At 38.4% G+C, this 13300-nt stretch overlaps 2 protein-coding genes across 4 annotated transcripts; both read left to right on the top strand.

Annotated features, from left to right (window-relative positions):
- The first annotated feature begins 5067 nt into the window (after positions 1-5067).
- Positions 5068-7525, top strand: LOC133708374 (protein WHAT'S THIS FACTOR 9, mitochondrial). Of its 2 annotated transcripts, XM_062133834.1 has the most exons (3): positions 5068-5273; positions 5881-6945; positions 7026-7164. In XM_062133834.1, exons 2-3 carry the CDS (start codon positions 5979-5981, stop codon positions 7088-7090), a joined length of 1032 nt encoding a protein of 343 aa, XP_061989818.1. In that variant the 5' UTR covers positions 5068-5273; positions 5881-5978; the 3' UTR covers positions 7091-7164. The 2 variants fall into 2 exon arrangements, with proteins under 2 accessions (XP_061989818.1, XP_061989817.1); XM_062133833.1 differs by having other exon boundaries at positions 5881-7525.
- Positions 7526-7654: 129 nt separating this feature from the next.
- LOC133708373 (uncharacterized) lies at positions 7655-12985 on the top strand. 2 transcript variants are annotated; one of them, XM_062133831.1, is made up of 8 exons: positions 7655-8181; positions 9335-9546; positions 9922-10203; positions 10698-10820; positions 11477-11627; positions 12098-12195; positions 12624-12660; positions 12760-12985. In XM_062133831.1, the coding sequence occupies exons 1-8, from the start codon at positions 7830-7832 to the stop codon at positions 12876-12878; spliced, it is 1374 nt and encodes a 457-aa protein (XP_061989815.1). In that variant the 5' UTR covers positions 7655-7829; the 3' UTR covers positions 12879-12985. The 2 variants fall into 2 exon arrangements, with proteins under 2 accessions (XP_061989815.1, XP_061989814.1); XM_062133830.1 differs by having other exon boundaries at positions 11978-12195.
- Positions 12986-13300: the final 315 nt, after the last annotated feature.

Below are 13300 nucleotides of genomic sequence, written 5' to 3'. Positions count from 1 at the left end.
CACATTTTGCTTAGTTAATTCCTTAACGAATCGATTTTTAACTCAATTTCTATTTTCTTAGGTACATTGGAGTAAATGATGGTGAAATGAGCATTAGGTCCACACTTACCTATAAATGGTGGAGAAAAATGGAAATGTACTAAAATGTCAATTTTACACATTTTCCTACTCCGGCTAGGAGAAACCAAGCCAAGCAAGGAAGAAGGAGCGGCCGCCGGACCAAATGAACTTCAAATGAGCTGAAACTTTCCAGATCCATTCTAGACAGCCCAAGGATCATTTCTTATGAAGAGTGCAAGAACTTTTGTTGAGTGGAAGGCCTTCAAACAATCAGCCCAATTTTCTACAGAAGCAAAACTGGAAAACTGGACCTGTAAGAGGTCCAGCAGCATTTTCGGCCCAACCACATGGAATAAAAATCTGAAATTTTACCAGGGTGATCTACACTCATAATGGAACATTTTTTGTGAAGAGGTCATAGTGAAATTGGGAATTCTTGTTGGAGAAATAATTGAAGGAATAAAGGGGCAGAAACTGATCTAAAAAACAGCTCAACATCACATGTTCATGTTTCCTACCCACATGAAGAAAGCTAGATGCTTTTCTCTTTTTCCTTGGATATATTTTTCTGCTCCAATAGATCATCATCACTTCCATACTTCTGCACATTCATGCCTTGCTTTCATTTCATCATTACTCCATCTTTTCCATATTTTACAAACCACTTTCATTATTTTTCTTCCATTTATCATTTCACTCTTCTTTTTCTTCCCTATATAAACACCTTCTCCTCTCACTCTAAAGACATTCCTTCATCCATTTCATCTTCTTTGTCTCTCCATTTCCTCTCCATATTTCTTTTCCATTCTCTAGTTTTAAGTTTCTGCATTTTCAAGCAAAGAGAAGAAGAGAAGAAGAAGCCATGAAGCCTCCTAGCCGTCATCATCCACCTTGTGCCGTGATAGTGAAGTCTTGCTTTCAAGATTCAAGATCAACGTCTCAAGCTCTTCATCATCCACTCCCTTCATGGTGTAATTCTATCTTTTTCCTTGTAATTTCTTTTGGTTTTCTTTGTTTGGATTTGTAGAACTATGAATTCTAGTTAACAAATAATGTTAAGGGCAAAGTTTAAGCCCAATTTCTATGTTTGAATAAAAATTGTGATTTCTTTATGTTGATTTTTATGTTGCTTATGTGAGATTGCTTAATTGATTTTGGATTATGGAAAACTTTTATATGTATGTGTTCTTTGATGGCCAACTTAGGATATATGCATGTAATTGGTGCTAGATTTAAGTAGTAAAGGCTTTGAACAAAAGTCGAAATCAATTAAGGAGGATTGCAAATAGATGGACTTTTTCATACTAGGTTGTGCACTTTGGTTGACATCCTTTCTTTGTTCTTCATGCATTGAATGTGTTCTTGATTAGCTAGTTTTCTAGACTATGATTGCATGTTCAATAGGTTTAATTTAGGTGCTTTCACTTAGATTAAATATTCAAGGAAAGTAAAATATGGGAAATCATTTGCTTCGAATGTTTCACATGGTCAACTTATTTCTCATGACATAGATAATTAACTATAGGAATTGTAATTGGATTTCATTCATATGATTGTAGTTTTGATCTTTGTTTCTTGTGTTCCACCCTTGTATATGTGTTTTTACACTTTCTTTATTTCATTTAATTTTAATTCCAATTCTATAATCTCAAAACCCCCCCTTTTTATATTAACTTGTATATATTTTTATTCTTTATTTTATTTTTGTACATAATACTTTTTACTTTATTATTTTAATTCTTTATTTGTTTTTTTGACAATGACAGGTGTACCCTCAATCCCCGGAATAGAACGATCCCTATTTGCTTATACTACTAACGATGTTTTCAGGGTTAAATTATGCGCTTGCTTTGAGCGTATCATGTGGCAGACTTGCTCTCTAAGTCATTGCCTAAATTCCACTTTAGAGAAACATGTTGGTAGCATCGTTTGCGGAAGTTATCCGAACTCCCATGACCGTTGTCATCAGGGGGAGATGCAGACATCAGGGGGAGATGTCTACATGTATGGTCTCGAAACGTGAAGGGTGTGTTGTGCTCTTTTTCCCCTTCGACCGATGTTGTTTTTGTCCCACTGGGTTTTTGTTACTCGGCAAGGTTTTTAATGAGGCAACGAGAGGAGCACCACGTTTGGGCGACACAAGGGGGAGTGTTCAAGTAAATCCAGAATATGTGTCTAGCCCAAACTCGAGGTTACTTGCTCTAGTTGAAATAGGGTTTATATTAGAGATATTCTCGGAGAATCTTAGGAGATATCCAATCAATGTACGATTATGTTTCCATGTACAACTCTATCTCCATGCTTGTAATCCTCTATATAAAGAGGCCCCTATTATCAATGAAAGTACGACTCAATTCTCTCCCAATTTCAGTTTTCCTTAAACAAACTTTAAATACAAAAGTGTCAAGTACAACCCAACCCAAGTTGGTCGAAGCAAAGAGGAAAAAAGAGAGCAAAGAGGGAAAGAAGGAACGAAACCTAGCAGTGAGCAGCCTTAGCCATGGAGATGATAGCGGGTTCCGTCAACAGCGCCATGTCGGAACGATCCCTAGCGGCGATGGAGAGTAAGTATCTCTACATATGTACCAGTGAAACGCACGAATCTGTTTTCAATCGGTGGGTTGTTCACCGAATCGAAATGAGCCATGTGTTATCTGAATGGTTTTCTGTGTGTACAGTCCATGGAGTCCACTTCAGTTGAAGATGCATTTGAGTCTGCCAATGGATTAGATCAGTGCTAAACCCCCATTGTAGAAACTTGATACCAGCTTGCTTAAAATACCAGTTGTTAGCTGAATCTTTCTCTTTACGATTGAAATACTAATTTTTGTAATGTGTAAAATTGTAATTGTATTATATTATGTAGATCAAGATTTGAGGGAAAAAAAAATAAAAAATTAACCCGCAGCATCGCGCGGGAGAATTTTCTAGTTTTTATCAAAAAACCACATGGGTCCCAAATCTAGATCCAAGATGTCGTAAGCCCAAATTCCTCTACTATGGTCCACCCAATAGCTCTCAGACCCAAGTCCAAAAAGCAGACTTGAGCCCAAGCCCAACTCGGGTTTTCCCTAACAGCCAGTTCAACTCCACATTCATCTCTGCTGCTGCTACCACACCAGACCACCGCCATGCTCAATGGTCGGTTGCCTGCACCACTGAAGAGAGAAACCTGATACCAAGACATGCCTGAGATCCAAAGCAATATCCGACACCAAACCACCATCCCAATTCCGACCATCTTCGACTGCAATCCATCTACAAGGCCAGATCTTGATAGCAGCAACCAACGCCAAAACAGAGAGAAAACTGTAAATCTAACATGGGTGGAGCAGCACCACCACAAGGACGTGCCACCACCCCCTCAAGAGTCGAAGCCACCTTGCCCAATTCACCGTTGGCAATCATCTTGCAGCACCCACCGCCAAAAACCATCGCCCAGCCAAGAGCTAAGCAAACTGCACCATCACCACCCGAGAAGCCAGTAAGAATAGCGAGAGACAGACCAAAGCCTGTAAATGACTCCATTGAACGGAGTAGGTACAGGGTACGACGATCCCACGAGGCGCCGTTACCCAAACCCTAGCAGAGCTAGGTTAGTTGCTATGGGGATTGAAGTTAACCCAACAAATTTTGCAATGGCTAACCTATTTTTCCAATTTTTTGAGTTGACAAACTCCTATAAATTTTTTTGAAGGTAGAGCTTGTAATGAAGACCACTAAAATGAGGACTAGTTGGAGATTTTTTCTGTGAAACCTACTTTTCAATCACATTTCCACAAATCAACCGTTAGATATTTGAATATTTTTGTTTAAATCATTTAAGGAATTTTTCAACCAAATTGAAAATCGTTAAACCATTTATAATCGTGATTTATTAATTATGAACATGAACTATTCATGTATGACAAATTTAGTTTGTTCATTAATTTGATCTAATTTGGTTCCTTAATAATTGACAATTTGGAAGAAAATTTTCAGAAGTGATATACTCATACATACATAAACATCTAACGGTTGATTTGACGTAATGTAATAAAAAAGTGAATCTCCCAAACTGTTAATTAGAAAATTCTCAACTATTGCTCTTAAACCTGGGAGGAACAAGAAGGGGGCGGCGAGATCTGGTGCAGAGGGTCTTGGATCGGATCGGATTGTTCCGATCTGGTTTGGGTGGTTTGCAGCAATCCAGGCGAGGGCGATGAGTTGGTGTGGCGGCCAGCAGCGTGGAAAGGGGGTTGGGCCGGGTTATGTGTGTTGGGCCCTTGTGGGTGGGCAGTTCTTACTACGTTTTAGGGTTTGGTCTTTTGGTTTTGTTTTTCGGTAATAAGTTTTAGTTGTTAATTGGGTCGGTGCACAGCAACTATTGGCATAGACAATCTTCTCTTCGGCGGTCTAGAGGGTCGTTCCTGTTCTGGAGTTGGGTCAGCAGCGATGGCGAAAATGTCTGGCTGTGGCATACTAGCATAGACAATCATCCTTGGCCTTCTAGTGGGTCGTTCCTTTCTGGCTACGGGTCGGAGGTGATGGCGATTTGGAGCATTTGTGGATTGCCGGTGTTGACATTAAGGTGGCACTGGAGTTGGGTTTAGTTTAGTCTCAGGTCTGATGGTCCAGCATTTCATTTTGGTCGGGTTCGAAGTCACAATGAGTGTAGACTTGGTCGATCAAAGGCAGGTCAGGAGGACTCTGGGTGGCGAGTTAGTGTTGACAAAGTTGTGAGTTAGGCATTCACTGCTCCTGCGCATGTTGTCTCTGCCTTTTAGTTGATGTGCAAGTCTTGAGTCTGTAGTTGAGTCGGGGTTTTTTTTGACTCCATCAGTCAGTCATTATGGAGTTCTAGTGTGAAGTCCAGTGGCCATTTCTGTGTAAGAGATGTTGCCAAAACTCGTTGTAACCAGTTCATTATTAATGAAGTTTCTTCTTGATAAAAAAAAAAAAAGTTATCCTCGCTATATAATTTCATACGTCCAAATTTAATATTTAGACCTACATTTTGACATTAAAGCTTTATCTCCCTACTTCTATTAACTGGATCAACACAAAAAAAGTGGTCGACGGTGAGCAGAACACAGTTGCAATTCGATCGAGAGAGAGTTTGTGGAGTCTGGAGTTCTGAACCCCAGATTCATCTTGTTATCGGCATTGGATTGAAGGGTGCCCGCCATGGTTGTTGACTTAGAAAGAAGAAGGAATCAGCCATGGGTATACAGGTATGCTTTCTAATTATCCTTTTACAATCCTGTTCCTTCATCATTGCAATCTTGTTCGTATGTACTGTGATTCTTCATATTCCAGTATTAGCATTCCAATTTCATTTGAGAGCTTTCAATATTAGAGAGGAAACCCATGAAAGAAAAGATTGATAATGTATACAATACTAGACTAACAACATGAAACTATGCCTGAAACAAAAAACAAAACGAAATCAAACCTCCTCTAAATGTGTATTAGCAAAATGCTTGATTTAATGACATCAGTCGGATTCTGCTGTAGAGCAATGTCATTTGTTGTCTTTTTTTCAAGTAAAGCATTGTGGAAAGCTGTTTCTAACATTTTATTTTTCTTTGTTTAATTAAGACTATAAGAAACAATAGTTTCTGTTGTGAGATTCTTGTTTAGTCTTTTTCATTGTGGCAATGTTGGAAACAAAATTTTTTGTAGAAAAGAAAAATATCATAATCAACAGTTCTGGGGAGCATTCCCAAATACTTTGATAAGTTCTGTACTTTGATGGCTGTTTTCTTATATTGGAATGACAAGAACTGTTTTGCTGAATGTTCTTTTTTGTATTCCTGTAATGACTCTTCCGTTTTGCAGTTCTACTGCGTGGGGAGAAAGTCTTCACTTCAGGTTCGCAAGACACAGAATGTAATGACAGGCAAGAATGCTGCTCATCTATTTACCAAGACAGAACCATGGTCCCGTACATGCTATTCGGTAAGGTTGGGGTTGGCTTCATCCGTGGAACACAAGTATTTAATTACCAGCACAAGCGTACTCTGGTGAATATTAGATTGAAATGGGTTAAAGATAGGGCACTGGATGCTGTTGTGACTGCTGAGAGGGATCTCAAAGCTGCCTGTGTTCTTGTTTCCATAATCTCCTCCTCGTCTGATGGCTGCCTCCCCATATACCATCTCACTTGTCATCGTGGACAACTCGATCTTCCTTATGACCTCAAGGTCTCTACTTTTATTAGGAGATACCCATCTGTTTTTCTAGAGTCCCATGTTCTTGATAGTGGTGGCACTCGTGTCCCATGTTTTAGTTTAACTCCTGAAGCCATAAAACTCCACCAAGAAGAGTCCAATGTCGTCCAGCAGAATCAGAGTGATATCCTTAATAGGCTTCGGAAACTGCTCATGCTCACTAGGGGCTGGAAGCTTCCTTTACAAACCATTGACCAGCTGAAATGGGACCTAGGTTTGCCATATGATTACCAGCATTCAGTAATTCCACATCACCCTGATCTATTCTCTTTCATCAGCTTACCTGATGACCGTGTTGGCTTAAAGCTCTTATCCTGGGATGATGACCTTTCTGTCTCCCAGTTGCAAAAGAATTCTGCCATACAACAAGAGGAAGAAGATGTGAGAAGTGGCTGTTTAGCTTTTCCAATTGGGTTTACTAGGGGTTTTGGATTGAAGAGAAAATGCATGGAGTGGTTGAAAGAGTGGCAAAGCCTCCCTTATAATTCTCCGTACTGTGATGCCTCCCATTTAGATCCTCGTACAGATGAATCAGAGAAGAGGATTGTTGGAGTCTTCCATGAGCTTCTTCATCTCACTATGCAAAAGAAAACTGAACGTAAGAATGTGAGCAACCTTCGTAAACCTTTGGCCCTACCCCAGAAGTTCACTAAAGTGTTTGAGCGTCATCCAGGTATTTTCTACATTTCAAAAAAGTGTGCCACTCAAACTGTCATTCTGAGGGAAGCCTATGATCGTCAACAACTCTTGCAGAAACACCCTATTGCAGAACTGAGAGAAAAATTTGCAATGCTGTTGAGGAAAGGTTTGCTGGATAGGAGCAAAGGTCTATACAAGAAAAGTCCAGGCGATGTATTTGAAGTGGATCCATCAAGAAATATCGTTGTTGATAATATCAGTGATTACCGATCCAGCTTTAAAGAGGATTCGGAGAATGATTTGCTTTATGAGTATGACTCAGATGAACTACATGACCCTTGCTGAGTCTGAAGTCGAAGTTAGCAGCTGAACGATCTGTCCAGTTTATCTACATCATTGGTGTAATCAATTAGTAGATATGCATTTCAGGCAAGATTTGGAACCATTTTCAGAACAGGGAGCTGGACGGGAGCAGGGGAAAAGTGCAGGTGCTAGTCTAGAAGAAGAAACAGTGTAGCACATATTATGTCAAAGTTACTCTGTAAAGATGCAAATCATTCAAAAATTTTGTAATTGCTACAAATCAGTTAAGAGTTCATTAGTCTTTGTGGATGCATTGGAAAAGTCATTCTTATTATTATTATTATTATTTTGGATGAAGCTATAGGGTTACGAGATTACAATATGAATTTCGTGGATATATATGTAAAAGACGAAAAAAAAACAAAAAAAGTGTTGTTTTTGTAGTGTCTGTTTTGACTAAAATTGAGAAAAGAGGCAAATGGAGAGGGGGAGATGGAGACAAAATGAAAATGGAGTTGGAGTTGGAGTTGAAATGTAGCCAAGTAAGTAATATTAGACATAACGCCTTCAGTTGGGAAGTTGTGAAAACAAAGCCAAAGGCATCAGAGAGAGAGAATGAGTTGTGTGCTGCAGAAGCAGTATCCTCAGGTGGGTAGCAGAGACTGCAGTGTGTCTCTTCCCCACAGCTCCTGTTTCAATGTCAGCAGCTCGCCTTCAAACCTTACATTCGGGTCACGTCTTCATCAACGATCACTAACACTGCCCCACAAGTCAAATGCGTCTCCTTTTCGTACCACAAGGATCCTCGCAGCTTACTCAGGAGACTCAGCGCCGCCGCCCGAGTCTCCGGCCAAAGCGCTTCGCCGGATTCTGGAGTTGCCGGGGGTTCACCAAGGCCCTGCTTGCTTTGATGGTCTCAGCGCCAAGCTTGTCGAAAGAGCTGGCTTCCAGTATTGCTTCACCAGTGGTATATCCCACTTTCATGCTTTTTTTTTTTTTTTAATTAAGGATTTATAGTGAGTGAAAGTATTGCATGTTTTGATCTGGGCTTGAAAGAATATGGTTTTTGAGGTAGGATTGGATTCATAAACTTGGGTTCGGAGCTTCATCAAGATTCATATATGCATTGTTTTATTTGACTCAAGTGACTGCAATTACGACTAGAGAGTTAGACATGATCATATTTCTTGGAGGCATACCAATTTGATCAATGGGTTTAAGTAGTTTATTTTTCTGTTTGATGATAAAATTTAATAATTCTCAACTTTCTGAAGATTCTAAACAACTACAGAGTACAACAGCGAATGCTCAGCTTCTACATAAACTACATAAAAGAAAAAAAAAAATACAACAACAGCAAAACTATAACTACCCAATTTCGCATAATATTCTGTTTCCTCAGAAAGCTTGAACCTTAAGAACTTGGATATGAATTCCATTCTCAATTTTGTATAAGAAGTGCATCTGCGTTCTGCACTTGGCTTACAATACTCTAGCATTTCCTTTTTTGCTAAAACATAATAAAGGTAAGCTGCAACAAGTGTCCTTTTAACTTTGTAGCCACCCATCACACCTTAGATTTGCAGCTTCCTAGTCGTATGTTCATCGAACTTAAATTTAGCAGCATAGACTGGATGCCTTGCAGTAATCGTAGTAACATAGATATGATCTCGGCTTTTCAAAAATCTTCTGCAGAAATGAAGAAGCATATAAGGTTCCTTCGTAAACCCAGTCGGGTCATCTCGGGTTTTCACAGCCATACAGCTTGATCTGGAGTAGTTAACTTTGACCATGAACTTATCTATCCTTGTGGTTTAGCTGGCTGTTGTTTCAAGATCTTGTCTGTTTTAGATATGCTGTCTCTTAGTTAGATATACATGATATATATACAGTAACTTGATGCAGGAAACTTGCTGACTGTGTATGTACTTGTTTTCTGGTGTAATAATTGAATAATGTCTTTTATCTAACTCTGATTGAATCTAATTACAGTTGAGGTACAGCTGCATTGCATTTGCATTAGATTGCTTTGTCATTTTATTGGTATTTCTTCTTGTTCCTGTATCACACATTCACACCTGAGAAACATGTTTAACAATGCCATTTTGTTCTTCCATCAGGATTTTCAATATCAGCTGCTAGATTAGGGCTGCCAGATACAGGTTTTCTATCCTATGGAGAAATGGTGGATCAGGGGCAACAAATTACCCAAGCTGTGTCAATTCCTGTCATTGGGGATGGCGATAACGGTTACGGGAATGCAATGAATGTCAAGAGAACTGTCAAGGGATATATTAGATCTGGCTTTGCTGGGATTCTGCTTGAAGATCAGGTCATTATTGAAATTTACTTGGATCTCTGAATCTTCCTGTGTTATCTTTTGTTCTAAAATCATTCTAGCCATACTTCCAAATGCTTTTATTTCATGATTGATTGTTAACGTAAAATCTAAAACTGTTGGCTATTGTTATCATAATATCTTTTTGCTACACTATGTAATTAGTTTTAACCTTTTCCTACTTTTTCCGAGTTATTGGCAGTCCAACAAGTCAATCTACACACCAAAGTTAACATTTCCTTATTTCCGTACAGTTACAAAATAAGTGAATAGAAGTGCAGAATGAATTTCTGGGATTGCTAATAACATTTCCCCTTTTTCAATACCGTTATCATCTGCCTGTTTGAGACTTATAAAACTGTAATCTAGGTGTCTCCAAAAGCCTGCGGTCATACACAAGGCAGGAAAGTGGTGTCAAGGGAGGAAGCTGTGATGCGGATAAAAGCAGCAGTTGATGCTCGGAAAGAGAGTGGCTCTGACATTGTAATTGTAGCACGATCTGATTCTCGTCAAGCAGTGTCTTTGGAAGAAGCACTTTGGAGGTCAAGGGCATTCGCTGATGCTGGAGCAGATGTTCTTTTCATTGATGCACTAGCCTCAAAAGAAGAAATGAAGGCTTTCTGTGGAGTATATCCCCTAGTTCCAAAAATGGTACATTACATTTTCCATAGCACAAACCACAAAAGTAGAAAGCCATGTGGCTGAAGACTTGGATTTATTACATAGCTATTCTACATTTTCATGCCCAAGGGCTTTTGCATACCTTTCTTTTATTGCTTCTATACATGTAGCTTTTGGTAACCTAGACAGGATTGTAAAAAATTGATGACATTACTAGTTTTGATTTATCATGCCCATTTGCCCACATTTGAAAAATTAGATTAGCTGTCCCTATTCCCTTTTATTACTTAAAAAGGGATTGCACACACACACACACACACAATCGCACAGATACACAGACACTCACAAAACCCAACCCAATAAACCCTTTATACCATGTGAACTTAGGTGACATGTACATAAATTTAGATATGTCAATCAGCATTCAACAATCTAACAGAGAGTCATCAGCCTGAATTTTGTAACTTCAGAAGCGAGAAATGAAAATAATTTCTAGTGTTTGATAAAGCTTCATGTTTTATCAGGCGAATATGCTTGAAGGAGGGGGAAAAACACCAATACTCAATCCTCTTGAACTTGAGGAAGTTGGATACAAACTTGTGGCTTATCCACTTTCCTTGATTGGGGTATCTATTCAAGCAATGCAGGTAACGTCCACCACCTTTTCTTTTCAGTAAAGTTCATGAACAAAAGTAGGGGTAAACTGTCTTGGACATCCTATAACTGTGCTTCCATTGCTATAAAGAGATTTAACTTCACATTGATTATGGATCTCTCTGATTTTCAAAGCCAGAAAAATAAAGAAGCTCACAACGATAAAATATTCTTATAGACTAAATGTACAGTTCTTAAAGTGTTTAAATTGCTTCGGAATAGTACACTCTCGTATCTTTTTGAGCTTTGGGTTCCATGGAAATGCAAAGGATTACAAATTATTAAATGACAAAAAAAAAATTTTATATATATATATGACACAACTCACACAAGTTGTTCCCTTTCACAGCATCAATTTGTGGTATATATACTTCAGCATTTTCAATTAATTATGAGTGCTACAATCTATGATGTGAAATAGTGACAATGTATGATGTCATACTTCTAAAGATAAAATGCTTTCACTTAACTTCACCTATTGCATGGATCCAAATTCCAATTTTGCTGGAGAATACTCAGCAAGTTTGCCATCAAGCTCATATTGAGAAAAACATTGCATTCTGGTTTGCTTTTCAGAAGTGTTACTTTTCTAGATCCACTAATTGATAATATTACTTCACGGTTGAGAACTTATACGAATGAATTGCAGGATGCACTAGCTGCTATCAGAGGAGGTCGTATCCCTCCACCTGGAAGCATGCCATCTTTTGAAGAGGTTAAGGAGGTCCTAGGTTTCAACAGTTATTATGAAGAAGAAAAGCGGTATTATAGTAACAGCAGTCAGCTGTCTTCTGAAAGATGTGAGTAACTATTACAGTCACATAACTCACATCATTACTGTTATACCCACCAGGGATGTGATAATGATAGTTGTTTCTCATTAGGCATCTAAGCTACAGTTGTAATTAGATGGAAATCCAATGTCTTTCTACTATTAGAGTTGACTACGTTAACACAACTTGGCCAAAATTTTATTTAAACCATGTTACCCTAGGCGTCTGAAATTTTTGAACATTGAGTTCTTTGTTGGTAACAAGTATAGGTCAATACTTTGCTATAAGTTCATACAAATACTGCCAATTTTTCCTGTACCAATTAGAGGTAAGCATTTTCTGTTTCTTGGTTCTTATACACAATGGTTATTTTCCAGTGGCCAGTAGTGTATACAGTCTTCAAGGGACATCTAAAAATGCAGAACCAAAAGATCAGAGTCCTCAAGATCCCATTGTTGAAGTTATAACACCTGAAGTGTACAATAACTATGGTGCAGATGGTTCCAAGGATTCATTTTCCGGGATCTGGTCTCGGAAGTTGAGAATCAAAATAACCGGAAGAGATGGATTTGAGAAACTTGATGTTAGTATTCCTGTAAGTCATCTCTCCTTTATGGCCATATCTCTTACAGTAATTCTTCACATATTTCTTCTGCTGTTAGAAGAAAAACAGATGACTGAATTGCATACTTGTAGTAAAAGTTTAAACAAAGTGCATCACAGAAGATCAAATATCACTGAATTTGCTAGCTATGTATAGCAATTTTCTGAATTGCACTTGCATCTATAGCAAGCATCATGCATCATGTTTGTTTGATCGGACAATAACATGTCACCTTGCATCAATAATTTTGTACGTTACTTCAGCGCATACTTGTTTGAGTACAGTTACGTAGCCAACCCAGTCCATGGATAGGAAGAAATAAAAATTGTATATACAACTCCTCTACATGCTAATTATGTTATTTCAGATTGTGGCTTATGTTAATCTGTTGTTTTATTTTGGCTGTATACATTTTATAGGCTGGATTCTTGGACGGAATCACCAATATAGTTCCAGGTATTGTTTGTGACTTCCAAAACTTATTGAAAATGGGTAATTTTTTTTTCAGACTAGTCCCTGATGTATAACTGAAAGTCTGACACATTTTCCATGCAGCTCTTGGGGGTGTAAACATCAAAGAATTGTTGAATGAGGCAGCTGATGGAATGGGAGGGAAGCAGCTGTTAGATTTTAATGACACAATGGGTGATAGAATTCAAGTTTTTCTAGAGTAAATCTCTTGTAGTTGATTTTTACAAGGATATTATTACCCTATGTATATCAAGAATAGTCCTCCAAGAGGCTTGTTTGCAAAATAAAGACATGAAAAAGTGTACGTAGAGACTAAAGCCATTATGGCACGTTTACTTACTTAGAATGGAAAATAATCATGAATCGGAAACAACTGGAATGAGAGAAGAAATGAATCGGTATTGATTCCGGATGAGTTGATTCCTAAACTCATCTCCCCCCTTCGTAATCAAATTCATGAGTATTCAGGAATCGATTCCTTATAAGGAGGTGTGACCTACACCCATTCTGATTCTTTTATGTGTTAGTAAATGTAGGAATACTTTTACCTGGAATCATTCCGATTCCTTTATGTGTTAGTAAACGCAGGAATATTTTTACTCCGTAATCATTCCCTCTCATTCCA

Source organism: Rosa rugosa, chromosome 5 (genome assembly GCF_958449725.1).
Source record: "Rosa rugosa chromosome 5, drRosRugo1.1, whole genome shotgun sequence".
Lineage (NCBI taxonomy): Eukaryota > Viridiplantae > Streptophyta > Magnoliopsida > Rosales > Rosaceae > Rosa > Rosa rugosa.
The sequence above is the reverse complement of the archived record's forward strand: the minus strand, read 5'-3'. Positions and strand labels throughout refer to the sequence as shown.

Coding starts and splice junctions, on each gene's coding strand:
- LOC133708374 (XM_062133833.1), top strand. CDS start 5,979: ATGGTCCCGTACATGCTATTCGGTAAGGTTGGGGTTGGCTTCATCCGT.
- LOC133708373 (XM_062133830.1), top strand. CDS start 7,830: ATGAGTTGTGTGCTGCAGAAGCAGTATCCTCAGGTGGGTAGCAGAGAC. Junction 12,196..12,623: donor AACTTGATGTTAGTATTCCT/GTAAGTCATCTC, acceptor TACATTTTATAG/GCTGGATTCTTGGACGGAAT. Junction 12,661..12,759: donor AATCACCAATATAGTTCCAG/GTATTGTTTGTG, acceptor TTTTCCATGCAG/CTCTTGGGGGTGTAAACATC.